Source organism: Balaenoptera musculus, chromosome 15 (assembly GCF_009873245.2).
Source record: "Balaenoptera musculus isolate JJ_BM4_2016_0621 chromosome 15, mBalMus1.pri.v3, whole genome shotgun sequence".
Classification (NCBI taxonomy): Eukaryota; Metazoa; Chordata; class Mammalia; order Artiodactyla; family Balaenopteridae; genus Balaenoptera; species Balaenoptera musculus.
In genome coordinates, this window is record NC_045799.1 from 85510325 (window position 1) to 85534717 (window position 24393).

At 49.3% G+C, this 24393-nt stretch overlaps 2 protein-coding genes across 2 annotated transcripts in view; both read right to left on the reverse strand.

Annotated features, from left to right (window-relative positions):
• The window catches only part of SDK1 (sidekick cell adhesion molecule 1), an 824383-nt gene that overhangs the window by 229741 nt on the left and 570249 nt on the right, over window positions 1-24393 (reverse strand). The window contains exons 8-9 of the mRNA XM_036826800.1: window positions 6133-6244; window positions 5270-5460 (exon numbers count right to left, since the gene is read on the reverse strand). Coding sequence (XP_036682695.1) covers window positions 5270-5460; window positions 6133-6244 — 303 coding nt within the window. The remainder of the gene's footprint in view (window positions 1-5269; window positions 5461-6132; window positions 6245-24393) is intronic.
• LOC118881541 (cytosol aminopeptidase-like) lies at window positions 13835-15386 on the reverse strand. The gene is given in 3 exon segments (XM_036826591.1): window positions 13835-13863; window positions 13866-13973; window positions 13976-15386. Coding segments are annotated over 3 exon segments (1548 nt in total).

Consider the following 24393-nt stretch of genomic DNA (forward strand, 5'->3'; position numbering starts at 1 on the left):
GAACTTTCTCCAGCTGGCAGCGGGAGCGACGGCAGGAGGGGACGTCAGAGATCCGCGGTGTGAGGAGGACTCGGCCAGCTGCTGGCTCTGAAGGCGAAGGTGGCCGTAGCCAGGGATGCCGGTTGTCTCCAGAACCTGAGAAAGACCCACCAACAGCCAGAAAGGAAACAGGCCCAGTCCCACAACCGCATGAACTGGATTCTGCAGCCCCTGGGTGAGCCGGGAAGTGGATCCTCCCGGGGCCTCCGGAGAAGAACCCAGCCCAGCCAGAGCCTTGGTTGCAGCCTTGGGAGGCCGGGAACCGTGAGGCGACACATCTGTCTAATTTTAAGCTGTTGAGTTTGTGGTCCTTTCTCACAAGAGCGACACAAAGGCCGTCACTGGTCCTGGCTCCTCCCCGTGGACCAGCCTTTCTCAAGTCGCCTCGTTGGCAAATTCAGACCGATCTTCAAGGCCAGTCCTCGTGTTCCTTCTCCGGCAGAGGCTCCCTGCCCTCCCCGGGCTGGGTCTGCCCCACCCACGTACCCCCTGGGACCGATGACCCGCATCTGTGTGACCGGCCACCACACTGGAGGCTGCTTCAGGGAAGGGCGTGGCTTAGTCATCTCTGTGTTTTAGCACCTGCCATCATCTCTGGGAAGACACTTAGAAACCGCCCACCGGAGAAGAGAGAGAGGAGACGCCCACAGACTTTAGGACCCCGAAACTCCTTCAGGGGCGGAGATGCATCTAACTCGTCTTCATCCCACCCAGGCTGGTGCTCCCGCTGGGTGCCTGGCATGCGCTCTGCACTGGTGAATGACAGGTGGTGAGCGGAGAAGCAGAGGATGGCGGGGGAGCCTGGAATTGGACGGCGTGTGGAAGAGTTCACACCCTGCTCCCCAGACAGAATTCCTGCTCACCTCGGGGCGCCAGGAGCTGCCCATGCTGCATCCAGGAGCAAGTCACCCCAGCATCGTTTGAGGTTTGTCTCACACGACTTTTCCTTTTGTTTAAGGAACAGTTCTGTAATAGTTCCTTTCTGAGCTTTAATCAGTGATAAGATGCCAAACGGATAAGTTCTACAGTTGGTGATAGGATGCCAATAATTTGGGTGCTTCTACTATGGGTCGTATGTGAAAACTATAAAAAAGACATCTTAGGCTTTTCTTACACTGATGTGACGAGTTACCAGGCAGGAGCTCTGTAGATCTCCATGAGGAGAGGACTAGGCCCCCTGCAAGGTTCTCTTCCGGCCCGAATTGCCGCGAAAGCCCCTCCCTGCCAATCCCAGGGGTGCCCCCTCACCGCCTGCCTTGCCGAGGGTCTTAGCACTCACTGTGTGGAACCATAACTGCCGCGTGAAGGGACCGCCTTCCGCATAAGACCCTGGACGCCGGGACCAGCACAGCATCGGGGGGGCCGACTCAGTAAAGACCTCTGTGTCGAGCGGAGGGAAGGAAGGACGAGAACAAGGAAGGGAGGAAGGAATCTGTGTTGCAAACAAACATCTAGGGGATGGTCAGTCTCAGCTCTAGGAGAGCAGCTTCTCAGTTGCGGCGCTGCTATCAGGAGAGAGGTGTCACAGGTAACTCGTTATTTTAATAGTAGTTCAGATACTGGAGCTTCTGCATGATGCATGTATAAAAAATCAGAAGAGACCTGAGGTATACAGAGAAAGCTCTGTACAACTGTCATGCCCACCCACCCGAGTTTCTGAGCGGGGGGTGAAGGAGGCATCGCGGCTCGGGCAGGACACGCGTACGCGTGGCCGCGCTGTGCGTGGGACCAGATCCGTCAGTCTGGACGGAGGTTGAGACGTTGCAGCATTGGTAAGAGGCATCATCGTTTTGTTTACCACCAAGAAAGAAGAAATGCTTCCGTGGGTTGTGAGGCACATCCTGATTTCGGAGGCTGCAAGCGTGGAAGATGTGTCATGTCACTGCTGCAGGTAAAGCACTAAGGGTGACGTGTGTCACCGCGGAGTCCTACCAACAGCTCCCAAAGCTGCCATTTCAGTCCTTCCGTGCCCGTTACTTCGCACGATCCTCACAACACGAGCCGGAATCATCTTCTGCGGCATCCACATTTCACAGACGTGCACGCTGAGGCCCCCAGAGGCCAACGAGTGGTGCAGTGAGGACCTGGGCGCAGTCCCGCCTCCAGAGCCCGTCCCATCACGCACGCAGCATCCGTGACCCCGAGAGTGTCCACTCTCTGCAGGACGACAGCTGGCACAGCGTCACTCCTCTGCCTGGTGCACAGTCTGAGAGGTCACAGAGGCAAGTGGCGACCACTGAGGGAGTCCTGAGGGACATGCAGACCCACAAGGCAGGGAAGGTGGGACCCGGGCGGGAAAGGCCATTCGTCCTAAGCACAGGTGCTCGGGGCTCTGAAGGGCGACGGTCCAAGTCTTGGGTTGGCCTCCCTGAGAAGCAGACCTGAGACAGGGCTCCCTGCCCGTGGTTTATTTGGGAGGCGATGGGAACACCATCAGGAGGGCGGGAGGCCGGCTGAAAAAGAGCACGTTACCAAGGCAGCTCCCGCTGTAGGTGACTGAGCGTATGCCGCTGGGAAACTCTGGAGGCCAGTGAAGACCACAACCTCCAAGTTACGTCCCCACCTCAGGGGTGAGGAAGCTTGGCCGATGATACTCCGGTCCACGTGGCGCTGGACTCACGCACGCCAGGGGGTGTGGAGGCCAGCACTTCCAAACTGTCACACGGCGGGTGCCCTGGCCTCACCCTGGGGCAGCCCTGGCTCCAGTGGCCAGGGGATGCAGTCAGGAAACGGGCCCTGAGGCGCCTGCCTCCTCGCGTGGGGTGTGCGGTGTGTGGGCAGGTAAGGAAACGAGCGGTGAAGCGACAGCCGCAGACCCTCCGCAGGGCAGGTGGAGGAGACCGTGGACCGCCAAACCCAGGAGGCCGCTTTCCCTGCTGTGTGCAGAGTCGCGTGTGTGACGCCGTCTGCAGTCAGACCCGAGCTCCTGTTTAAACATCAGAAATTAAGCAGTGCAGCAGCGGAGTTGACAGGTGGGCTGAACAGCCTGTCTTGTCTCATCAGTAAGAAACAGGAGTAAATGGAAGTCAATCTGTGTCTGCTTTCTTTCATCTGCGTGTTCATATCGATAGTTCACCGCACGGTCCCACCAGTGACAGGGCCGTGGAACCGGGACCAGGGTTTCCTGGGGATCCCTCCCTCCACGATCGCTGGGCTCAGGGCTATAATCTCCCAAATCACTCTGAATTGACAGAGGCTCTTGAGGGCTTTCCCAGGATGATTCAACCACAAAATCCTACCTGTCACAGCAAATTCTTATGAATAAACGGGATTTAAATGAACATCATAAAGGTACACGAGTGTGTCCGTGTACCTTTAAAAGCCAGAACACGGAGAGATAGCAACTCAGGAGAATACAGAAACAACCTGCTCTGGAATCCAGATGGAAGTGCAAAACCCAAGTTCACGTGACAGATTTAAAATTTTTTTTTTCAATAAATTTATTTATTTATTTTTGGCTGCGTTGGGTCTTCGTTGCTGCACGCGGGCTTTCTCTAGTTGCGGCAAGCAGGGGCTACTCTTCGTTGTGGTGCACCGGACTTCCCATTGCGGTGGCTTCTCTTGTTGCAGAGCATGGGCTCTAGGCGCACAGGATTCAGTAGTTGTGGCACGCAGGCTCAGTAGTTGTGGCGCGCGGGCTCTAGAGCGCAGGCTCAGTAGCTGTGGCACACGGGCTTAGTTGCTCCGCGGCATGTGGGATCCTCCCAGCCCAGGGCTCGAACCCGTGTCCCCTGCATTAGCAGCTGGATTCTTAACCACTGCACCACCAGGGAAGCCCTTAAATATTTAAAAAGGGAATTATAATGGAAACAAACGTTCTAGTTTACAGGGAGATAAATTTCTTCTCTTGCTTAAATTACCTTGAAATGTTTTAACACGATATAGTCCTGTCTGCTGGAGATTTACACGTTTACAATTTTGATTTGGGTTCAATCTATAACGCGCTGTGCTCATGTAGCTGTAGATCACCCCCGACAGAAAGGTCCTCGCCGGGAATGGGGATGGGGTATTGACATCTCTAAAGCGTGGATGAGAAAGGGAGCAGAGAACCAGCTCTGATCCCTAGTGGAGAATCAGCAATGATTTGTGACTCAAAACCTGCCTTCTCTGATGCTTTTAAAATTCGTGCACATCTTTCAGAGGGGCTGACAGGTTTGCATCACTTGAGTTTGGCAGTCATTTTCAGGCCACAGAGCCGTTTCCTAATGATTTAAAGGAATGTGACACACTCAAGGCAAACTGCCTTTTATGCAGCATTTCTTCACACTCTTGCTAATTTTTTATGAAAACACAAGCTTTTATTTTTCCTTAGTTTGCGAAGTGGCAAACTGCAAAGTATGTTACGTGAGGGGTGATTGCTCTCAAAGGGCTTTCTGCTTATGTGGTCCTTCCTGTTCTCCATCTGCCTTGTTTGGATTGAGAGGAGAGAAGCAGAGATTCTCCCACCTGGAGTGGACCCTGAAGGCACCTCTTATCAGCAGTGGCCACTAGACAGGTCACTGCGACAGTGACCACAGCCACTGCAGAGGCCTAAACGTATTATAGCAGCTGAAGAGACGAGAGAAATAAAGGCCTTTGCCTCACAATTTAATGTAATCTTATCATAATCTGAAAATAGACTGAGGATTCCCTTAGTCTGTGTACAATGCACCTTCCTAAACATCGAGATTTCCCAGCATTTAGAGCAGCTCAAATGTGCCTAATTTTGTCTCCTTTGTCCCTGGTTTAAGAATAACACATGATTCTAGGAAGCCTCTCTGTTCTCACTTTCTAATTTAACAAAAGGTAACACCCAAGACTTTCTGACTTGCTTCTGGGTCAAAAAATAAAAAATAATGGTCATAGATTAATCTCTGAACATTGATCATAACGGCCAAATAAGAGTTATAGAAAAGCCTCATGGCAGAAAGGTCAGCACAGGGAGGTGATAAACATGCCAAGGATTTCGGCACTCTATTTCCCAAGCTTTACGATTGGACGTTTTCAGAAGAACGGTTCTTGGGAGTATTCAGAACATCAACTCTTTGGACTTAATGCATTGATATTCTTGGGAAAGAAGAATAGGCTGAATCTGGGAGATAAACTCAACTTCACTTCCATGTGCTGAGTTAAAAACAGTCGGCGGAACACAGGTGTCAGCTACGTTGTTTCCATGGCCTGGGGTGTGCCGCTGCTCTCCGAGGATGCCCTCCGAGGATGCCGACGCCACCACTTCCAGTTTGAGCCTTACCTACGATAGAAAGGAAGGCTTTGGCTGTGGCGGGCTCGAAAGCGCTCCCTGCCAGCGCCGCCTCGCAGACGTACTCCCCGACGTCCGCGGAGGTCGGGGTGCTGATGGTGAGGCGTCTCCCGAAGCTGTGGAGCCCACTGGTGACTCTCACCCCGTTTCTCTTCCAGGTCACACTCAGCTCCTCGACGGGCCTGTGAGAACGAAGGGCTTTAGTGACAGTAACTGTGGATCATGTAGATGGCAATAATAATCATTCTACCAGGAACCATGGTGGGTTGAACAGTGGACATTTAAACATCAATCCAGATATAACTCTACTCCCTTAAGGCACACGTCAGCGACACAGGCTGTTCAAGGGCTATTGAGCAAGGATAGCTAATTGCAGCAGCGATGGACCATAAGTGCTAATGATTCCATTTGCTCAGGAAAAGAATGTTTAAAACAAATACTGCTAGGGGACATGCTACATGGGAGGCGTGATCACGGGGACTCCATTCCGGAGCGACCACTAATGGGGCTGAGAACACCTACGACGACAGAGGAGAAGAGAATTAACTCTTTCCTTTGCACCCAAAGGAGAGCAAAGCTCCTCTCTGCTCCTCAGCCAGAATCTAAGAAGAGACCCTCTACCATGACCCAGAGCTAAAGTGAAAAGCGCTGCTTTCCAATACAAATATTACCTTCAATATAAATACTGCAGAACAAGGCCCGGGACAGGTCAGCACACCCACGTCCTATCTTCCCATACGCACTGTGCCCACAGCCCAGCTGGACGAACAAGACCACCACTGCTGGGAGAGCCAGCCACACGCAGGAGGTGTTGTCATGGGTTGTTACTCCCCGCGTGGGGCACTGGCACGCACCTGGCATTGGCTATGCATTCCAAGGTGGTCTCACTGGACCCGGCCACCACGCTTCTGTTGCTCGGGGGGATCACGATGACGGGGGCCACGGCTTCAGGTGTGCCAACATCTCCTGCGGCAGAGAGAGCAGAGGCCCGTGGAACTCTCTGAAGTACAGAAGGTGTGAGGATTGGAACATGACACGAGAGTCTCGTCGAGCTGCTCCGACAGGGCACCCAGCACCGCGGGACCCGACCCCAGCCCTCGAGGGGCACTCGGTGTGGTCCTGGTCTGTAAACACACGTCCCGCCCAGGGACCATGGGCACCGAGCGCTCCCGCTGCTTCTCCACACATCGTGCCCATAAAGGGCTTCAGACTGCTGTGCATTTTCCAAAATGCTTGCTGACTTTATCAATTTTAGACTTTGCTGATTGAGTTACCTGGTCTACCCACTACTTTCAAATCCGTTCACTTCCACAAATATCTCACGCACCAGGCCCTCCGCTGGGCACGTGTGTGTTTGGAAAGCGGCTGCTCTCTGACTTGGGCCCGAACATGGTCCCCGGAGCAAAGACATCCCATGAACCAAGGGCTCAGTTCTGGGCGTGCATGTTTAATCCCTTCTCTCTGAAAAGTAAATATTCCGACTCCATCTCTGTTGTGTGAGTATCAAACTATAAATAATTTAGCTCATACCTCTGGTGACAAGGGAGAAAAAAAACACAAGATGTTTTTGCCGCTTTTCTCTAAAATACAAGTAATACCAAAATTAAACTACGTGCGCATTACTACTGTTTATTTAGGGAAAATGAAGACCGATCAAACATTTTGAGAACAGGACTTTCAGTAAAGGGTGGAGATGGAAGAGGCTGGAAATAAAAATAAATTGACATCACAGCAAATGCCCAGTGCTTCCTGGAGGACCTCATGCTGCAGAGACCCGCCACCACTGCGAGCAGCTGAGGAGAGCCGTGGAAGGTTCCAGCTGCCGGCAATGCGGTCGGGGCGTGGAGAGAGAACACGGGGAGAAAAGAGGACTGGCCTCTAGTCAGTTTCCCACAGCTCTGAGTCCTGCTTTCACTGCCTAAGCAGCATGAGATTCTGGGATTAAAGGTCCACGTGAATTAAAACAAAACAAAACGCTTGAGGCGGGCAGAGCCAACCAATCGATCGTTTAACCCTACGTATCGACTAGTTGCTGCGAGGCCCTTTCAGGCGCCAGGCAGCCTTCCCCTCCCCACGCCCGGCAGGGCCTCCCGGGGACCTTCCCGCCGCCGACACCCCCGGCTTGTGAGACTGGGGATGGTGGGGCTGGTTATCAGACCGCCGAGGATGCCGGAGTACAGACACGTTCGTGACAAAGGCTGAATGCCTGCCTGTCATCTGTGAAAGCCGCGGATGAGGAGGAATGACCTGAGCAGCTAGTATTTGCACACAGTCACGTGAAGTGAAGGAAAGCAGCGGGGCGCGCAGAGGTCGCCGAGCAAGGTGCTAATTTGGCATGAATCAGCGCTCCGCCTGGCGCCGGAGAGGAAGCCCGCGCTCAGCGCTTGTCGCCGCCCGGAGGGCAGTGTCCCCCCCCTCCACCCCCCCACCGGCGGGCGGCTCAGCCTCGCCTGCGTGCTGCCCCCGAGAGACCCGCACGCGACACACAGGTCAGCGCCAGGCCCGAGTTCACAGCCCCGGGGACGAGCGAACGGCAGGACGCACGAGCTGCTCCGCGCTCCGCGGTGATTCCAGCCGCCCCGGGGAAAGCGGAAGTCGTTCGTAATTGTGATTCACACGGAACAGCAACTTCTATCTGTATTGCTCTCGTGGCCCAAACCATTACACGATTTCAAGGGCCCTCACCCATGGGGTCGACAGGACGAGGCGAGCAAGCAGCTCGGCTCGGGGCTGGTAAATGTCAGCCTGCCCTCAAACCCGGCCTCTTTGTTCTGTCTGGTGATGCGGGAGTCACACATGACGCTCGGAGAAGTAGGTGCCAGAGAGGCAGATAAAACGTGACGGTTCCTAAAAAGTGCATTTCTAACACACACACGAGGTACACACATGCCGGCAAAGTGACCTTGACTTCTGGAAACTACAACAGAAAGATCAAAGCAAGGTCTTGTGATTGAGGAGGCTGTGCGTTTTCTACTGAAACTTAACATTTCAGTCAACTTTCACGTAAGCTCCCAGATTCCACATCTCTCGGTAGCAAGGATAGCGCTCGTTGTAGCACACGATGCTGGCACACTTTCTTCATTAAAAAAAAAAAAATGTTTTAAAATTTCAGTCAAATTCGTATGAGCACGTGGATTAAAAAGAACAACAGAGAGAGGCTTAAAACGAAACGTAACAACCCAGCCCTCCCCCAAATGTGACTTTTAACTTGTCAATGGGCAACTTTGCTTCAATCAGGCGGGCGGCTCAGTGCTGTCCCGAAGGGACCCTGAACCCCCGAGTGCAGAGCTCTTTCCTCTGGGGCCATTCATTCTCAGACGGGGGGGTCCTTACCTGTCTGTCTGTCTGTCTACTCACCTTAGCTGCCGAGTACTCTACAGTGGGAGGTAGGAAGCAGACTGTCCCAGACACAAACCATTAACTACCCCGGCTCTAGCTCTGGGTCATAACTAGCCCCACGGTGGCCAAGTCCGCTCCCCAAGCCGAGACCTTCTCCGCCCACCCCCACGGTCATCATTCCTCCATCCAGACCCTTGTTTCATCTCTCAGTCACTAACAGCGCCTTCTTGTCCTGTGGACCTCCGTCTCTTCTTCCTGTACTGCATTTTAGTGGGTTTTTACTTCTTTTTTAAGTGAGAGGAGGTCATGGATGTGCACTTTTAACCTGCCAAGCTGACTTTTCTACCAATTTTTTTCCCACGTTCAATTTTTAGAAGAAAAATGCAAAGAAGACTATCTGGGCATTTTTAAAAGAGTAAAACGACCTCTTCATTTCTGGTACTCCCACGGTGTCTAAGATATAATAAGCACTCAACAAAGACTCAATGATTGGTTAATCTTTCATAAATATTCTACAATAATGAGCCACTACTACCACCACCAGGAAAATTACCCTCTCCTTCAGGGTTCCACATTAAAAAACATTTTTAAAATACCATATGCCAATGTATTAAGAATTATTGCCAAGAAGAATGAAGACAAAACGGGAAGCGGGAGGGAAACTGTACTTCACCAAGTTCCCACACGGCCGCTCAACATTCTGTTACGCGTTTACATTTACAAATGTTGCCCAATTTAATCTAACAACAAGCTATTAAGATAGCTATTATCATCCCCCTTTTATGGATGAGAAAATTGAGCCCCAAAGTCACATGACTAACATGGTAGAGAATGGGTTTTAAATAGAGGAATGTCTTCATCCAAAGTTCATAATCTTTCTTTCGTATAACGATGTTTCCTCCTAATAAAAACTCTGGTTGTGCTCAGTTAACCAAAAATTAAATGAACTAGAACACTCCTTCCCCCGAGCATTTCCTTAATTGAGACTTTACTGTAGCGTTTTCAACTGAGCGTCTCCCAGGTTGGTTTAGGTGGGTGGGAGGTGAAGGCATTGAAGCAAAAGAGGATTTCTGCCGAGGTCAGCAACAGTGGGTGCTAGGTAGCTTCAAAGGCAGAAGGGCGAATGCTTCGTAGTTACGGGAAGACAGGCTCCTGGCAGAGGGAAATGGGGCCCACTCCTAGTCAGTTTCCCACATGAACCCCTTAATCACTGGAGAGGCTGAGTAGAGAGGAGTGGCCCAGGTCGCATTTAATTAAAAAGTACATTTAAAGAACATCAAATCTCTCAGACAGAAGAAGAAAAAAAAAAAGTTCAAAGTCTACCAGAACCGCTAAGCTGTGGAATCACTGCAGATAAAGTAGGATGAATGGCACACAGCCTGCTTCCCTGCAATCAAGACAGTGCCTGGGGTGGGAGAGCAGCGTACGGATAAAGGGCAAGTCACACGGACCCGGGGTCAGGAGCACAAGGAGGGGCGGGAGGTGGTGACCGAGACCGGGAAGGAAGGAACCAGCCCTGCGGACATCTGGGGGCAGAGTCAGAGAGTCAAACTCTGGAGACAGAAGTGGGCAACGGAGGACACAGGAGCTCAGCCAGGTGACAGCAGGAGCCTGGGGGTTGTGAGGAAGAGAACTGAGTTTAGAATCCGGTGGAAATACTCTGGCTCCCAACGGGAAGCAAGTAACTCAACTTCTCTGAGACTAATCTTCCTGATTTGTAAAATGATGCCCGTTTCACGGGGCCGTTAAAACCAGGAGTACACATTTGACACTCTCACTTTCGACGTATGTTTGTATGTGTACACTTCGCACGTCAGATGGCGTGTGGCACACAGGACGTGCCACGGAACTCGAGGCCGTAGCACCACGGTGAAGGGGAGACCGAGGCCCTCAGTCCCTGCTCTGCCCCGGGGTTTCCCATCTCTCTGCCAGGACGGCCTCCCCGCAGGCGCTCTGAAGGCCTGTGTGCCCTGGCTGTGAGGCTGCGGGGGGCTGGACCTCGAGGGGAGGCCCGCAGCCCTGCTCGCAGCCCGGGAGGTGCGAGCCTGCCTGCAGGCTGGGGGCCCACCCGTCCCCACGCGCCTCCTCATGCAGGTCTCCACAGCTCACTCAGAACACAGCCTCTTTCTTTCAAAAAAAGAGCCTATGCCCTAAAAGTGGAATTTTCCAGAACACCTGAGAAAGCAAATCCCTCGTTTGGGCTTCCTCTGTCGGAACCGTCACCTTGCGCGTCCTGCTTCCTAGGCGAGCACTACCGGCCACGCGCCTCAGGGGATCTTCGCGTCCAAACTGGCGAGGCTGTGGCTCTCCCCTCTGTTCCCTCCGTGGAGCCGGGTGTCCCCCTGGCCACCCAGAAGATAATGAGCTCAAAGGCCACCTCCACCGGGAGATGTTGAGGCACATCTGCCCGGAGACACACAAACATGCAAGATGAGCCGACCACACGGGCACACGTGTTCAACCAGAGGCGACCCCGTTCCGGGAAAGACGGGGCGACGACAAAGGCCACGGCCCCCAAGACTCCAAAGGACCTCGGCTCTCCAGTTCCTAGTGGGTCCAGATCTACAGGGTTCTCACGCTGGTCAAAAGAAGATCCCCTCCAGAAGCAGCAGCTAATGGGGCCTACAGGACCTTTCGAAACCTCCAAATCTTCCTGCTCCAAAACAAGTGGTCTAAAATTTGTAGGAACAAAAGAGAAAAATAAGGTTGGGAACACACACGGGGAGTAAAAGGCCTTAGGAAAGCTCTCAGTGCTGAGCTACAGGTTCCTCGGTGTTATTTGAAAGCTTTTTTCAACATCCAATAATGATAATATTTATTGGTTGTGTTGACCAGATGACATAACAATTATAGACATGCTTTACAATTCAGGCAGCTGGCTATCTGGGCAGAGCAAGAAGTGACCCGTCTCGAGCCAGGGCCACGGGTGCTGGGCTCCTTTGGCACCTTTGGTGCCAGCTCTCACCTCACTGCAGTGTCCCGATTTGTGGGGAGGTCTGTCCACCTTCTGGAATAAGGAGTGGCGGATGTGTTATTCATCTTTGCACGAAGCAAAGTGCCTGGGCTATAAGAGCCCTTCTGTGAGCACTTGTTGAAGGAAGAATTAAGTCTTCTCCAAATAGAGCACGGCTGGTTATTATTATCAGCTCTTTATCGCTATAGGATGATACGAACAGTAGCAAGTACCTCTTATTTCCAGGCACTGCGTGAGCGTGGGGAATATGAGAGTTAACTGCACGGGGTCAGAGGTCAGCGACGTCAAGGAGGTCTGGGTTCAGCAGAGGAAGAGAGTCACGTGGGAAGAACAAGCAGCTGGTAGTGGGGTCAGGAGAGCCGAGGGGAGGGACGCGGCAGGATGCGGGGTGGGGAGTGCCGCGAGATTGATTCTCCCAGGGGAATCAGGAAGGGCTTGAGCCCGGCCCTTGGAAGATGGGCAGTATTCGCCAGGCAGAGGAGGGAAGGAAAGGCATTCCAGGAACAGGAAAAAAGAAAGTGGAAACCGGGTTGGCTTGTTGGGAAAACTGTCAAGTGGTTCTTGAAGGTTGAGGGGAAACTGGGGCCTGGGGGTGACCCGCAGAGGAGGCTGTCAGCGGAGGGGGGCCATGCTACTGAGTTTGGACTTTATCTAGTAGGGAATGGAGAGCCACTGAAGGACCCTGAGGAGGAAAGTGGTGACGGAGACCGTGCGGGGCTGTTGCGGGCGTCGGGGGAAGAAGCGGCGCCGGCGGCAGCTGGGTGTGTGCACGGAAGCTCTCCCGGCTTCTGGCTTGAGTGGTTTGATGGATGGCGGAGCAGCTCGTAAGAGTGAAAGCTCAGGAGCAAGAATGGGCTGGGGTGATGGTGTGGGCGTGTGAAGCCGGAGGACAAGGAGGCCTGGGGGTGTCTACGTGGGCAGGGGCACCGGCTGGTCAGCGGCACGAGAGCTCGGGGATGAGCGCGGAAGGCAGCACTTGGACGAGCCCCCGGGCGGCGTGGAGTCTTAGGGCGCAGGCACAGGACGTGCACGCGGACCGGGATGGCTGGCGGTCGGGGCAGCGGAGGAAGGAGGAGAAAGAAGAGCTGACACTAGGGAAAGAGAGGCTGTTGTTCCTTCCAGATGAACAGGAATCCTCACACGCGGTCACGGCTGCTCTGCTCAGTTTCTGAAGATGAATCTCTGAGTTCGTCTCGTCGGACAATTGCTAAGGAAGGCGGAGCTATATGTAAGTAAAAATCCTGACCTTCCCCAAGAAGCGTTTCACTGTGCCACGGAGCACACTAGCAGACACTGCAGAGCTCGAGCCACTCTTCTATTCAGTTCTATAGCTCAGCTTCTGCAAACAGGCTGCCTAGAGCCATTCTCAACCGCTTTCCGGCGATAAAAAACACAATTTAATTGGTCCGTCTCTTATGACTCTTGACCTTCTTCCATGCATAGCCAGGTACATTGGTGCCCTTTTGGGGGATGGGTGAAAACAGCTCCAAGACATTTTACTTAAAGAAAATCAAGTGGCTTTTGTTTTTTTTTTTTTTTTTAATAAATAAATTTATTAAAAAAAAAAAAAAGAAGAAAGCTCTACTGCTTTCTGCTCTCCCACTTATTAGTTTGGTGACATCGTTGGCATGTTACTAACCCTCTCCTGTGCCTCATTTTCCTCATCTGTAATGTGGGGATAATAGTACCGCCTCACAAACTCAAGCTCATCACTGAGTGCCCCAAAGTGATTATTAACATTGACACCCAACTTAATTACTTAGTTCATGTAACACAGCCAGAAGAGACAAGTTATATTATAGCATCACTGGGTTTATAATAATATATAAGTGAATGGCAGAGCCACACCAGGGAGCACAAAAAGTTGGATCTATTGTTTCTGACAACTGCAGAGCGACTTTTAGTTTGTTCATTATTCCCAGCATCACAAATCCGAAATACAATTTTGCTCCTCAATTACAAACATATACTCTGAAAAGTGATTAGGTAGCTTTTAAAAAATCATCATTATTCATTTAAGATAGAATATCTTAAAAATCTTTGCCAAGCAAGATATTAGCTTTACCTTTATAAATCTCTGCACAAAATGAAAAACAAATCAAGACATACAAATTTCATTTTGTTCTATGTTTTTAAATACCATCCTTTGTTTCCCTTAAAAGATTTTTATCTATTCATTCAAAAGTATTCCGAAGCTCTACTGCCCATTTAAGACAGAATGGAGGCATTCTAGAGCATCTGAACTAAGCGCTGTCTTGACTGAACCGAAGCAGAACTCGATCAGGGTCCTCGTGGGCCTCCCAGCCACACCTTTGAGCAGATAAGGAGCCTCATCTTTGTCGGTCATCACACCTGCTGTGTCTAAACGCGCCCACTTAGGATAGTCACAAATTCTTTCAGAAACGCTGCAGCCGTACGTGCTCCTGCAGATCTGTATTTTCCGACGTTATTAACATCAGCAAGTTGGCAACCTACAACCTGTCTTGTGTAATGTTCAAAGAGAGGCATCCTCCAGACACGGTCTCCTGTTTCAATGCTGGTCTCAAACAGTTTGTTCCACAGCCAGGAAGAATTGGTAAAGACCCCAGTGGCAGCGGACCCCAAAGCTATGTCCATGGCACCTGTCAGGGTGGCGGCATCGGCGATGACCTTTGGGTTAAAAGTGTGCGTGTAGCAGAGTGCATCGGCCAGGACGAGTCTCCCCTCAGCATCAGTGTTATCCACCTGTATGGTCTTCCCGTCCTTGGCTCTAACAACATCCCCAGGCTTGTTGGCCTTCCCGCTGGGCATATTTTCACAAAGAGGGGCCAAACCTACGATGCTGATGGGCAGGTCGAGCTTGGCAGCAGACACGATGGCTGAACAGATAGTGGCAGCTCCTCCCACGTCAGCCCTCATGAGGTCCATGTTTGCAGCCGCCTTGATGGAGATGCCGCCACTGTCAAAGGTAATCCCCTTCCCAACAAACACCAAGGGAGGTTCACTTGCATTGCGGCTGCCTTTGTAGTGAATTTCCAGGAAGACTGGAGGCTCTTCGGACCCTTTGGCCACACTGAGGAATGATCCCATTTCCTGTTCCTCAATCCAAGGCTTGGGTCTGATGTGGACGTCTGTTTTACTACTAGCACTTCTGAGATTCTTCTCAGTAATTCCGGAAAATCTGCTTGGCGTCATCTCATTGGTGGGCGTCTCCATCAAGTGGCACGCCAGGTTCTGCCCAGAAGCAAAGAGGACTCCCCTTTGCCAGGCCTCCTGATCCCCACTTCCATGGGGCTTCACTGACACGGCCACCTTCTTTTTCTGCTTCAGATCGTCATACTCGTAGAGCCCAAGCACCGCGCCGTGCGCATGGGCGTCTCTGCAGGGGTCCACCTCCACGGACGGGATCTCCGGGTCCTGAACCTGTCTGCACCCCGCTGCAACAGCGGCTCTGATGTTTTCCTTGCCTTCGTGCCAGTTCTCCTGTTCATCAACTCCGGTCATCGTTTTGCCAAGGCCCACCTCCACCATGCGGGGAAAGTCCTCATGCAGACCATAAAAGGTTTGGGTTTTGCCTGCCTTCAGGGGTGGTCCAGATACGTTCAAGATTTCTCTCTGCTTTCCAAAGACCAATTTATTAAAATTCTCTCCTGCGCTTGTAAACTGGGGCACATCATCTTCTTTTTCTTTGCCACAGATTCCTAAAACAAGGCTCTTCGTCTTGTCCGCGGCGGCTGGACCAGGTCCCCAGGAGCGCTTCCCGCTCAGATGTCGGACGGGCGACCCCGCGGCAGCCGGAAGAGGCAGCAGGAACATCTTTTCGGCTCGGCCCCCGGCACCGCCCTCCTCCGAGCACGTGGCGAAAGGAGGGCGAGTGCGCGCCTGGGAGCCCGGCTTTCGCGGGGGTGGGGGGTGCGGGGTGCGGGGGGCGGGCTCAAGTGGCTTTTCCATTCATCAGTTGCTTTTGCAACCTTCGGAGTCTGTCATCTTTCTCGGCATTATTAAAACGGCCTGGCAAAGGGATGAAGTGCTCTCCTGCCTGCAGAAGCATCTCAACAGGTGTGTCTGATCGCTTGCCACCACGGGAGCTGGCGTCTTGATAGCTCAAATCCTGTAGAGCTGAACCCTCCAGGGCACATAAGTTTTAAGAGACTAGGAGATATATGTGTGTGTGTGTATATATATTATATATATAATCTCCAAGAACCCATAGAAATTATTATTATTTTTTTTGTTAACATGTGCTACAGTAAAAGGTGTATAGGCAACAGGCAAACCAGGTCATTCCCTCAGATTCCAAGAGCTGAGTTTCTCAAGGCAGAACCTGGGCAATTTTAAGACGCACTTTATTGTGAAAACTGAAATAAACAGCATGAATTTTCTCCTGATTGGAAAAATCTTGTTCACTAAATAGAAAGTTCCTCCCACCTTTCACTTTCCCCAAACTCACTTTTTAGGTTCTGCCCACCCAGCTCCTGAACAGGTGAAGCAGGCATGTAAATTTCTGCGTTAATAATCCATTGTGTGTGGAGCTGCCGAAGAAGACTCTCCTATCCTTCTAAATGCTGTGTCCTTAATCGCTCGTTAGCGAGAACGCGCTCACAGCCGCGAAGGTGCTGGGCAGTGTGGCAGGAGGCAGGCGGGGCTGCGGGCAGTGCCGCTGGACAAGCCCAGTTACAGAAGCCCTCCTGCTCCCTCCGGAGGAGGGTCCGCACCGGCCGACTCACTTCTTGTTTACTGTACAACAGTGGGAGGGAAAGAAAAAAGGGAGGGAATACAGCCGTATATCCCATTTACAATTTTATCTTTACGTGTACTTCCATTTTTATCTCAGTACACTTCTGGACTTTTCTATTGACAAGAGAGGATAAATAAAATAATGTGGCAGCTTGACAAACAATCGAGCAGTTTCTATTCTTCTCATTTATAACATGTTTGAAAACTTGCACATTTGGAAATCCATGGAATGTTACAAAGAATGTATTTTCATCGGCAGAGAAAAATGAAGGTGATAAAAGGCAACTCTGCAGCAGGCTTATTCGTTTGTTTATTTATTTCGGGATGGGCCCAAATTGGTAAACCACAGAACAGGAGTGTGGATTTAGGAACCGCACGGTTGGACCCTCGAGTGATCCAAATATACAGACAACAGCTTTCCATTTAAGCATATAAATGCATAACCTACCGTTTAATGCAAAAGAACCACAACCAACAGAGAAACTGGGACCATATGTAGTTTGGGTGGGATAGAGAAGTAAGAGGGTATTCTTCAGGAAATTAGGTCAATTTTCCAAATGGCATTCTGAAATTATTGAGAAGGTACCTAGGCACAATAGCAGATCACTTTTAGCTTCAGCGAGAAATGCCCTTGAATAATTTTACCAAACATGCCAACCTGGGCGTGGAGCCCAAGCCCACCGGGGCAATTGATGCCCGTCTGAGGCTATTAGCAAGGACAATGGGGAACTGCAGGACCCCTTGGCAGGGGCCTCTGAAGCCTTGGTCCCTTCCATCCGCAGCTGGAGGAGTTCCAAGGAAAAAGTTTTTCTCAAAGTTCCCATGAGACACAAAGTATTTAGAGGCTGGCAGATCTGCAGGAAGAACACCACTGCACTGAGCAACCTCGAGCAGAGAAATCAAAACCACATCTGGTTTCTTTAGTGACCATAAAGCCATCATCTGGAGGACCGGAGCTACACGGACGGGGGCCTCTGCCTCCGCAGGCTGGGGGCCCCTCTGACAATGGCGAGCCCATCCCTCCCAGCCGTGCTCTTCCCCTCGCTCCGAGCTCCATGGGACCCTCCGCTCACTATGCTTGTTTGGTTTGTGTCTGTCTCTCCCCGCAGGAAGAAGACCAGGAGCACAGGCACTTTCGTCTGTTCAGTTTTAGCCATTCTCTCGAGGCCTACAACAGTGCCTCGTGCACAGCAGGTATCCAGTAGGTATCTGTTGATTGAACACGGAGAGAAGGGCTTGGGTTCCTGTGCTTCACCCGCCACGTGGCAGGCGCTCTCTGAAACATCCCAGCCGCCCTCCTCTGACCTGAGCGCCTCCGCCTGCAACAACTTTCCCCATTCCTACCCCCTGCCTGCACTGCTGCCTGCTGAAGTCTACCCATCCATTGGGGCCAGGGAGCATGCCACCTCCTCCAGGAAGGCTTCCCAGGCCCTCAGTTAAAGTGCTCTTCCCTCTCGGTACCTGCTGCATGCTTTTTAAAAATTGTGGCTAAATATACATAACATGAAATTTACCATTTTAACCATTTTTAAGTGCACAGTACTGTGGCATCAATTTACACAGTTGTGCAACCATCACCAGTATCCCTTTCCAGAACTTCATCTCCCCAAACTGAGACTCTGTCCCCATTAGACACCTGCTCCTCATTCCTTTCTCCCCAGCCCCCTCCCCCTCTCCTGCTTTCTGTCTCTGTGAGTTTGACTCCAGGTACCTCACGTAAATGGAATCATACAGTATTTGTTCTTTCGTGACTGGCTTATTTCACGGAGCATAATGTCTTCAAGGTTCATATATGTGGTAACACGTATCAGAATTTCATTCTTTTTTTAAGGCTGAATAACAGTCCATTGTATGGACGGACCACATTTCGTTTATCCATTCATCCGCTGATAGACACTTACGTTGTTGCTTCCGCCTTTTGGCTGTTGTGAATAATGCTGTTATGAACATGGGTGTATGAGTATCTGTTCAAGTCTCTGTTTTCAATTCTTTTAGGTATATATCCAGAAGTAGAACTGCTGAATCATATGGTAATTCTGCGTTTAAGTTTTTGAGGACACATCATACCATTTTCCACAATGGCTGTGCAATTATACATTCCCACCAGCAAGGCAAAAAAGAGTTCCAATTTCTCCACATCCTCACCAACACTTGTTGTTTTCTCTTTGTTTAGATTTTTTTCAAAGTAGCCGTCCTAATGGGTGGGAGTAGTGTATCATTTGATTTGACTTCCCTACTGATTAGTGAAGTAGAGCATTTTCCCATGTGCTTAATTAGCCATTTGTATATCATCTTTGGAGAAACATCTATTCCGGTCCTTTGCTCAGTTTTTAAATCAGGTTGTTTGGTTGTTGAGTTGCAGGAGTTCTTTATATTTTCTGAACATTAATCACTTATCAGGTGTAGGATTTACAAGTACTTCCCCCTATTCCATGGGTTGCCTTTTCACTCTGTTGATAGTGTCCTTTGATGCGCAAATGTGTTTAATTTTGATGAAGTCCAATTCATCTATTTTTTCTTTTGTTGCCTGTGATTTTGGTGTCATATCTACGAAATCACTGACAAATCCAATGTCATCAAGCTTTCCCCCCTATGTTTTCTTCAAGGAGTCTGACAGTTCTAGGTCTTAGCTGTAGGTCCTTTGACCCACTCTGACCCTGGACCTGGGGTATGCGGTGTAAGGCACGCAGTGCACTTTCCACGCTTGGTTAGTATCGCTCTGGAGCTGGTGTTGCCCATGCCCTGCCCACAGTCTCTGTCACTTGCTGCTTACTTACAAACCCATGACTTTCTGCAAACACCTGCCAGTTCCTATCTGAGGTCATTCTCTGGCCAGGGGTATGACTGGCCTACAAGGGTGAGGTGGAGAGATAAGCCTGCATGCCTGGATGTTAATGTCCCTGGAAGTCGTTCTCAAGGAATAAAGCATGGGAGCTGACGAATAAATCCTTGCACTTTCTCCCTCAGTTAGCGACACTACAGTGGCTTCTATCCAGTCTCCCTGAGGCTCCTGGGGGACCCAGGCCAGATGTTCAGTGAGGGGATGGGCTCACTCACTGATGCACCTGCACTGGTGTCTTTCCCTTCTCTGTCTCCTTTGCCCATACTTCCTGGGATCACCTCTAAATAAACGCCTGCACCCACACTTTCACTGAACTCACACGCTCTGCTTCTGGGGGAAAGTGAGACAAACCTTGGTCTCCTTCAGACGAGGGCACCTGTACAAGCGCATATCTGCCCCATCCACTGTAAACTCCTTAAGGTGTGTGATTCTTAGTCTTCAGAGCCTCTGGCAAACAGTCAGTGCGTTAACGGATGCTCGCCAAATCGAATAAATCTAACTTTACAGTTTCCAAATAGACATCAATATCTGTTCCTAAAATAATCAAATCTCTTCCCAAGACAAGAGTTTTGCACGTAAGTTTCTGGAGAGCAGCACAGTCCTGCTCCTGAGACATGTTTATGACCCTCTGTCAGGCTCAAATCCTGCTGAAAATCAGATTGTCTTTACATAGCATGAATCACAAACAGAATCTGTAACTAGAAAAGTGTCTCACAGATAAAACCAAGAACAAAGAAATGCAATCCTGAGTCCCTGGAGAAAACAGAATATTATCTTAACAAACGCTGTGAGCACATGAGAGAACGAAAAAAAGAAAAAAAGGAGATAAATAAGAGAGAAAGGGGTCACACAGTATGTTCGGCAGAGTATATCAGGAAAACCACAGTTGTGCCCCCCTCCTTAAAATACAATAAAGATCTTCAGAAAACCAGACTAAATTGAAGTTATTTTCCCTGCTACAGACACCATTGTTCAACTCACAGACTAGAAATTATGGCAATTGAAGCTCAAGGTAAACTCATGGTCTAGTTATAAAGATGCCTGCTTGGGAAGCCATACCGCAGATGAACACTCCCAGGGCTGTTACTTTTGGAAGACTTTGTTTGACTGGAACAACATAAAATTGAAAGCTTTGTATTTTACAGCTCCCCCAGCCATGTGAAAACACAAAGAGCTGAGGGGCCAATATTTTGAGAAACAGGTTTCTCAGTGTTTCAGCTCCTTCCCAGAAGGGGCACCCCACAGACCAACAGATGACCTTCTTTTTTTTTTTTCATATAAGACTGATATCCTAAATAAAACCAGAGCTTCTCAAATGAGAAATCCAAGACCAATAAAACCTCTCACTTACATATTTAGTGTTTCATAAAACTGAAATGCCGAAAGGTGGTTATACCCAGAACTGAAGAAATATTTTAGCGATCGTGTGGTGTTTTCTTCTGTATTCCCACCTTAAATGCAAATGTTCATACAAATATATTGATGAACACTTCCTCTGCTGTGTTTTTAGGTAATCAATTTCTTATTTATTTCATCTTAGAAGAGAGCAAACTCTGAGGCAGGAAATCTTGCAGGTATCCTAACCAGCACAGAGCAACTGAGAGTACGACATGTTCCAAAGCAATGAACAGTAAGTAAACAACCTGATGGATAACCATGGCCATCAACCATATTCATTCCAAGCTAATTCTAGGAATAGAACCGTATTCTGTTTCCTGACATTAGGATCAAGGAGCATTTGTCTCTGGAGGATGGAGTGAGCACTTTACCCCAGCTCATCTCTAGGTGGGCCAGGCAGGGCTGTATCTCTACCAACATGGTGGGGCTGACTGCTCCCGACGCACCAGCGCAGGTTCTGGGCTCGGCCTATTTGGAGATTCATCACCCTGAGCGGACAGCGCTGGCCCCAAGAAGAATAAATAATCAGGCTGGGGACGTTCAGCTAGAGAGCAGCGCCACACACAGTCTGAGTGTACAGGTGAGACAGGAGCGGGGGTCTTGGCTTGTTTCTTGGTCTCTCTCTCTCTCCCTCTCCCTCCTGCTCGTGTGTGCGCTCTCTCTCCCCCGTCTCTGGAAATTAGGTGGGTCATTGTCCTTGATGGGGAGCACAGCAAACTAGACCACAGAATGAGCCGGGGCACAGGGAGGCTTTGATAGTGACGGATGACAGCTCATAACTGTGGAGGAAGTTCCCCTTCTGTTTTCCTATCTCTTTTCTTTTTGTTAGCGTTGCTGTATCAGAATTACCCTTGGGTGTCACAACAGAGGTACAAACGAATCAGGAAATCTTAAGAGAAGAAAATATTTCTTTTCCTGTCTGCCCTAGCTTCCTTTAAATGAATAAAGTCAGTCCCACAGTGCAAGAATAGAGTACTCAGCAAGAACAAGACATTTTCTGATATGACCCAAGGTTATCTGTTTAAACCAACTGGTTCTCTACTCAATCTGCTAGGAAGCAAGGAGTTGTTTTTTTTTAAATGTCAACACAACCTCATTTATATTTTGGTCTAAAATCAACACCGACAATAAATCTAAGGTTGATGACAGAAAGAGGGAGAGTGTATAAAGAGCAGAAGCTGTGTATATAAAGAATTAAGCCTACAAAACACAGCTAAGATCCAGCCTAAGATATATATTTAAAATTAATTATTGCAGGTGTTATGAGAGGGGAGTGCGCTGCTGGTAGAAACATAAGACGTCTGTTCACATAACCTGGAAGGCAGGTGAATAAAAAATAAACTCCTAATCCCATTTATGTGATTGTTCAGATATATTAAGAAAGAAGCTGGTCATTGTAGGCCTATTTAAAATGTGGAAGGTTGATGATTACTCAGCAAATCTGGACAGTGCAAACTATCACTTCAAACAAATGAGCACTAAGGGTGTTTCACACACTTAGCAATCTGTTGTAGTTTTAAAGCAGCATGGGCACTCAGCTTTCTGCGTGACAGCATGAATAACAGATTTATAGAGAATTTACAGGAAATCCAAAAGTAATGATGGCAAATCTTTAAACAATAGGCACTTCCACCAAACCTCTCCCAAAGCTTCCAATAAGAGGATCCATCTATTTATTTAAAAATTTACCTTAGTGTGTGTTCAATCCATGGAACTACTCATTTATTGGCAGTGAAATGCCCCCACAAGCTTGCACAGAGGGGGAGACAGAACGGAACTGGAGCTAGGACAGTGCTCTCTTTAACCAGCATGGGATCAACCGGCACACAGACGTGGGGCGGAACTCACGGAGGAAGGCAGAGGGGAGCTTAAGGAGCTCAGAGTCCACCCCACATGCCTGAATATAGGCAAGAGTCTTCCCCCAAATTACTTCCCCCCGAAGTGGGAGCTGCCTTTGGTTGAGTCCTTTAAAAGTCTCTCAGATATGTCCATGACACTCTCTCACCCTGTCACATCTCACCCCTCCCCCTCCCCATATCCTCAAGTCCATTCTCGACATATATACACTACCAAATGTAAAATAGATAGCTAGTGGGAAGCAGCCGCATAGCACAGGGAGATCAGCTCGGTGCTTTGCGACCACCTAGAGGGGTGGGATAGGGAGGGTGGGAGGGAGGGAGATGCAAGAGGAAAGAGATATGGGAACATATGTATATGTATAACTGATTCACTTTGTTATAAAGCAGAAACTAACACACCATTGTAAAGCAATTATACTTCAATAAAGATGTTTAAAAAAAAAAAAGTCTCTCAGATGACAAACGCTCCCTTTATTTCTTTGTTTTGAAAATTAAGTACTGCTTGGGAAAGACACATTAGCCTAAAATAACCCCAATTGAAACATGTGGTGGTTACCTGGAAGGAGTCAGTTTTCAGAAAGATGTGGAAATTTAACATAGGGTTAGTAATTATGCTCCCACTTCTAAGTGTTGGTTATTGTTCTGAAAGGCCTTTTAAATATCATTTGGAAAAGCAAAATGTTCATGTGGTACATCCACACTGTTGGATGCTACCCAGCACTAAAAAACGCTGAGGAAGCTCTTTATAGACTGATATAGAAAGACCTCCAAGATGTACTGATAAACGAAAAAGCAAAGTACTGAACAGCAAATAGGACATGTTCCTTTTGGGGTAGGAGAGAAGGAAGAAATAAGACTATGCATGCATACTTGCTGTTATTTACATAAAGAAAAATAATGGAATAAAAATAATTCAGTAAGACAGACGCAGGAATCATTTTTCTTTTACAACTAGGCTTTTCTAAGAAATGGCTATAGATAAGACCTTCTAAATGATGATAAAAATACAAATCAAATATATTTATAAACATACTTTTCTTCTTCTAAACCTGGTACAGAATTTATTTTCCTCATAGTGTCTTTTCTGATTAATTAATTTCAACCCACTCACTAATTAGCTTAATTTGACATCAATATTTTCAGTTTCCAAAACACTGAAAAACCACATACAGTTTTACAAACATTCTTAAGACCTTTTTATTTATATCTTCTAAATTGGTGCTTCTCGAACCTTCATGTGCACACAAGTCATCTGGGGAGCCTGTTCAAAAGCAGATCCTAAAGCAGCACGTCTGGGTAGAGCTAGCTTGCACATAACTCAGCTCCCAGGTGAAGCCTGTCCTGCTGCCCGCGCTCTGGCAGCAGAGCTCTCGCTAGTTAGAAGGAAAAGATCATGCTTTCCAGCACATGGTGAGTTTTCAATACATATCAACCAACTCATTGCTCCTCAGAGTGGAGCTGGGACCTGCAGTACAGACCTCTTCTGGGAGCTGGTTAGAGGGGCAGAGTCTGGGCCATACCCTGGGCCTACTGAATCAGGACCTAAATGTTAAACTCTCTGAGTGATGTGTAAGCTCATTCAATTTGAGAAGCTCTGTGCTAGGTGATCTTACTCTTCAATTAGGATTATTTTCACATGTTTATCAATTACATAAAAGAAAACACGTAAAAATACTCTGTCTTCATGAGTGTGACTCAGCAGGAAGTAGTCCTGCTGGGGGTGGAAGGACGCAAGGTCTGGGGCAACTACCAGGGGAAAAGAGGCAGGAGGAAACTTGGGCTGAGTCCGAGGATTTCTGCACAGCACTGGCATCTCCAGAGATTCTAGAAGCTACCAGTCTGGTGGAACTTCAGTCCTGCAGAGGAGGAAGCAGGTGGAAGGTGGGTTGAGCCTCGGCAAGCTGGGTACGCTGGAAGGTCAAGAGAGGACTGATACCACAAGGGAATGATTAAAATGCGGACACCGTGGTGTGGAGGAAGGAAAGGA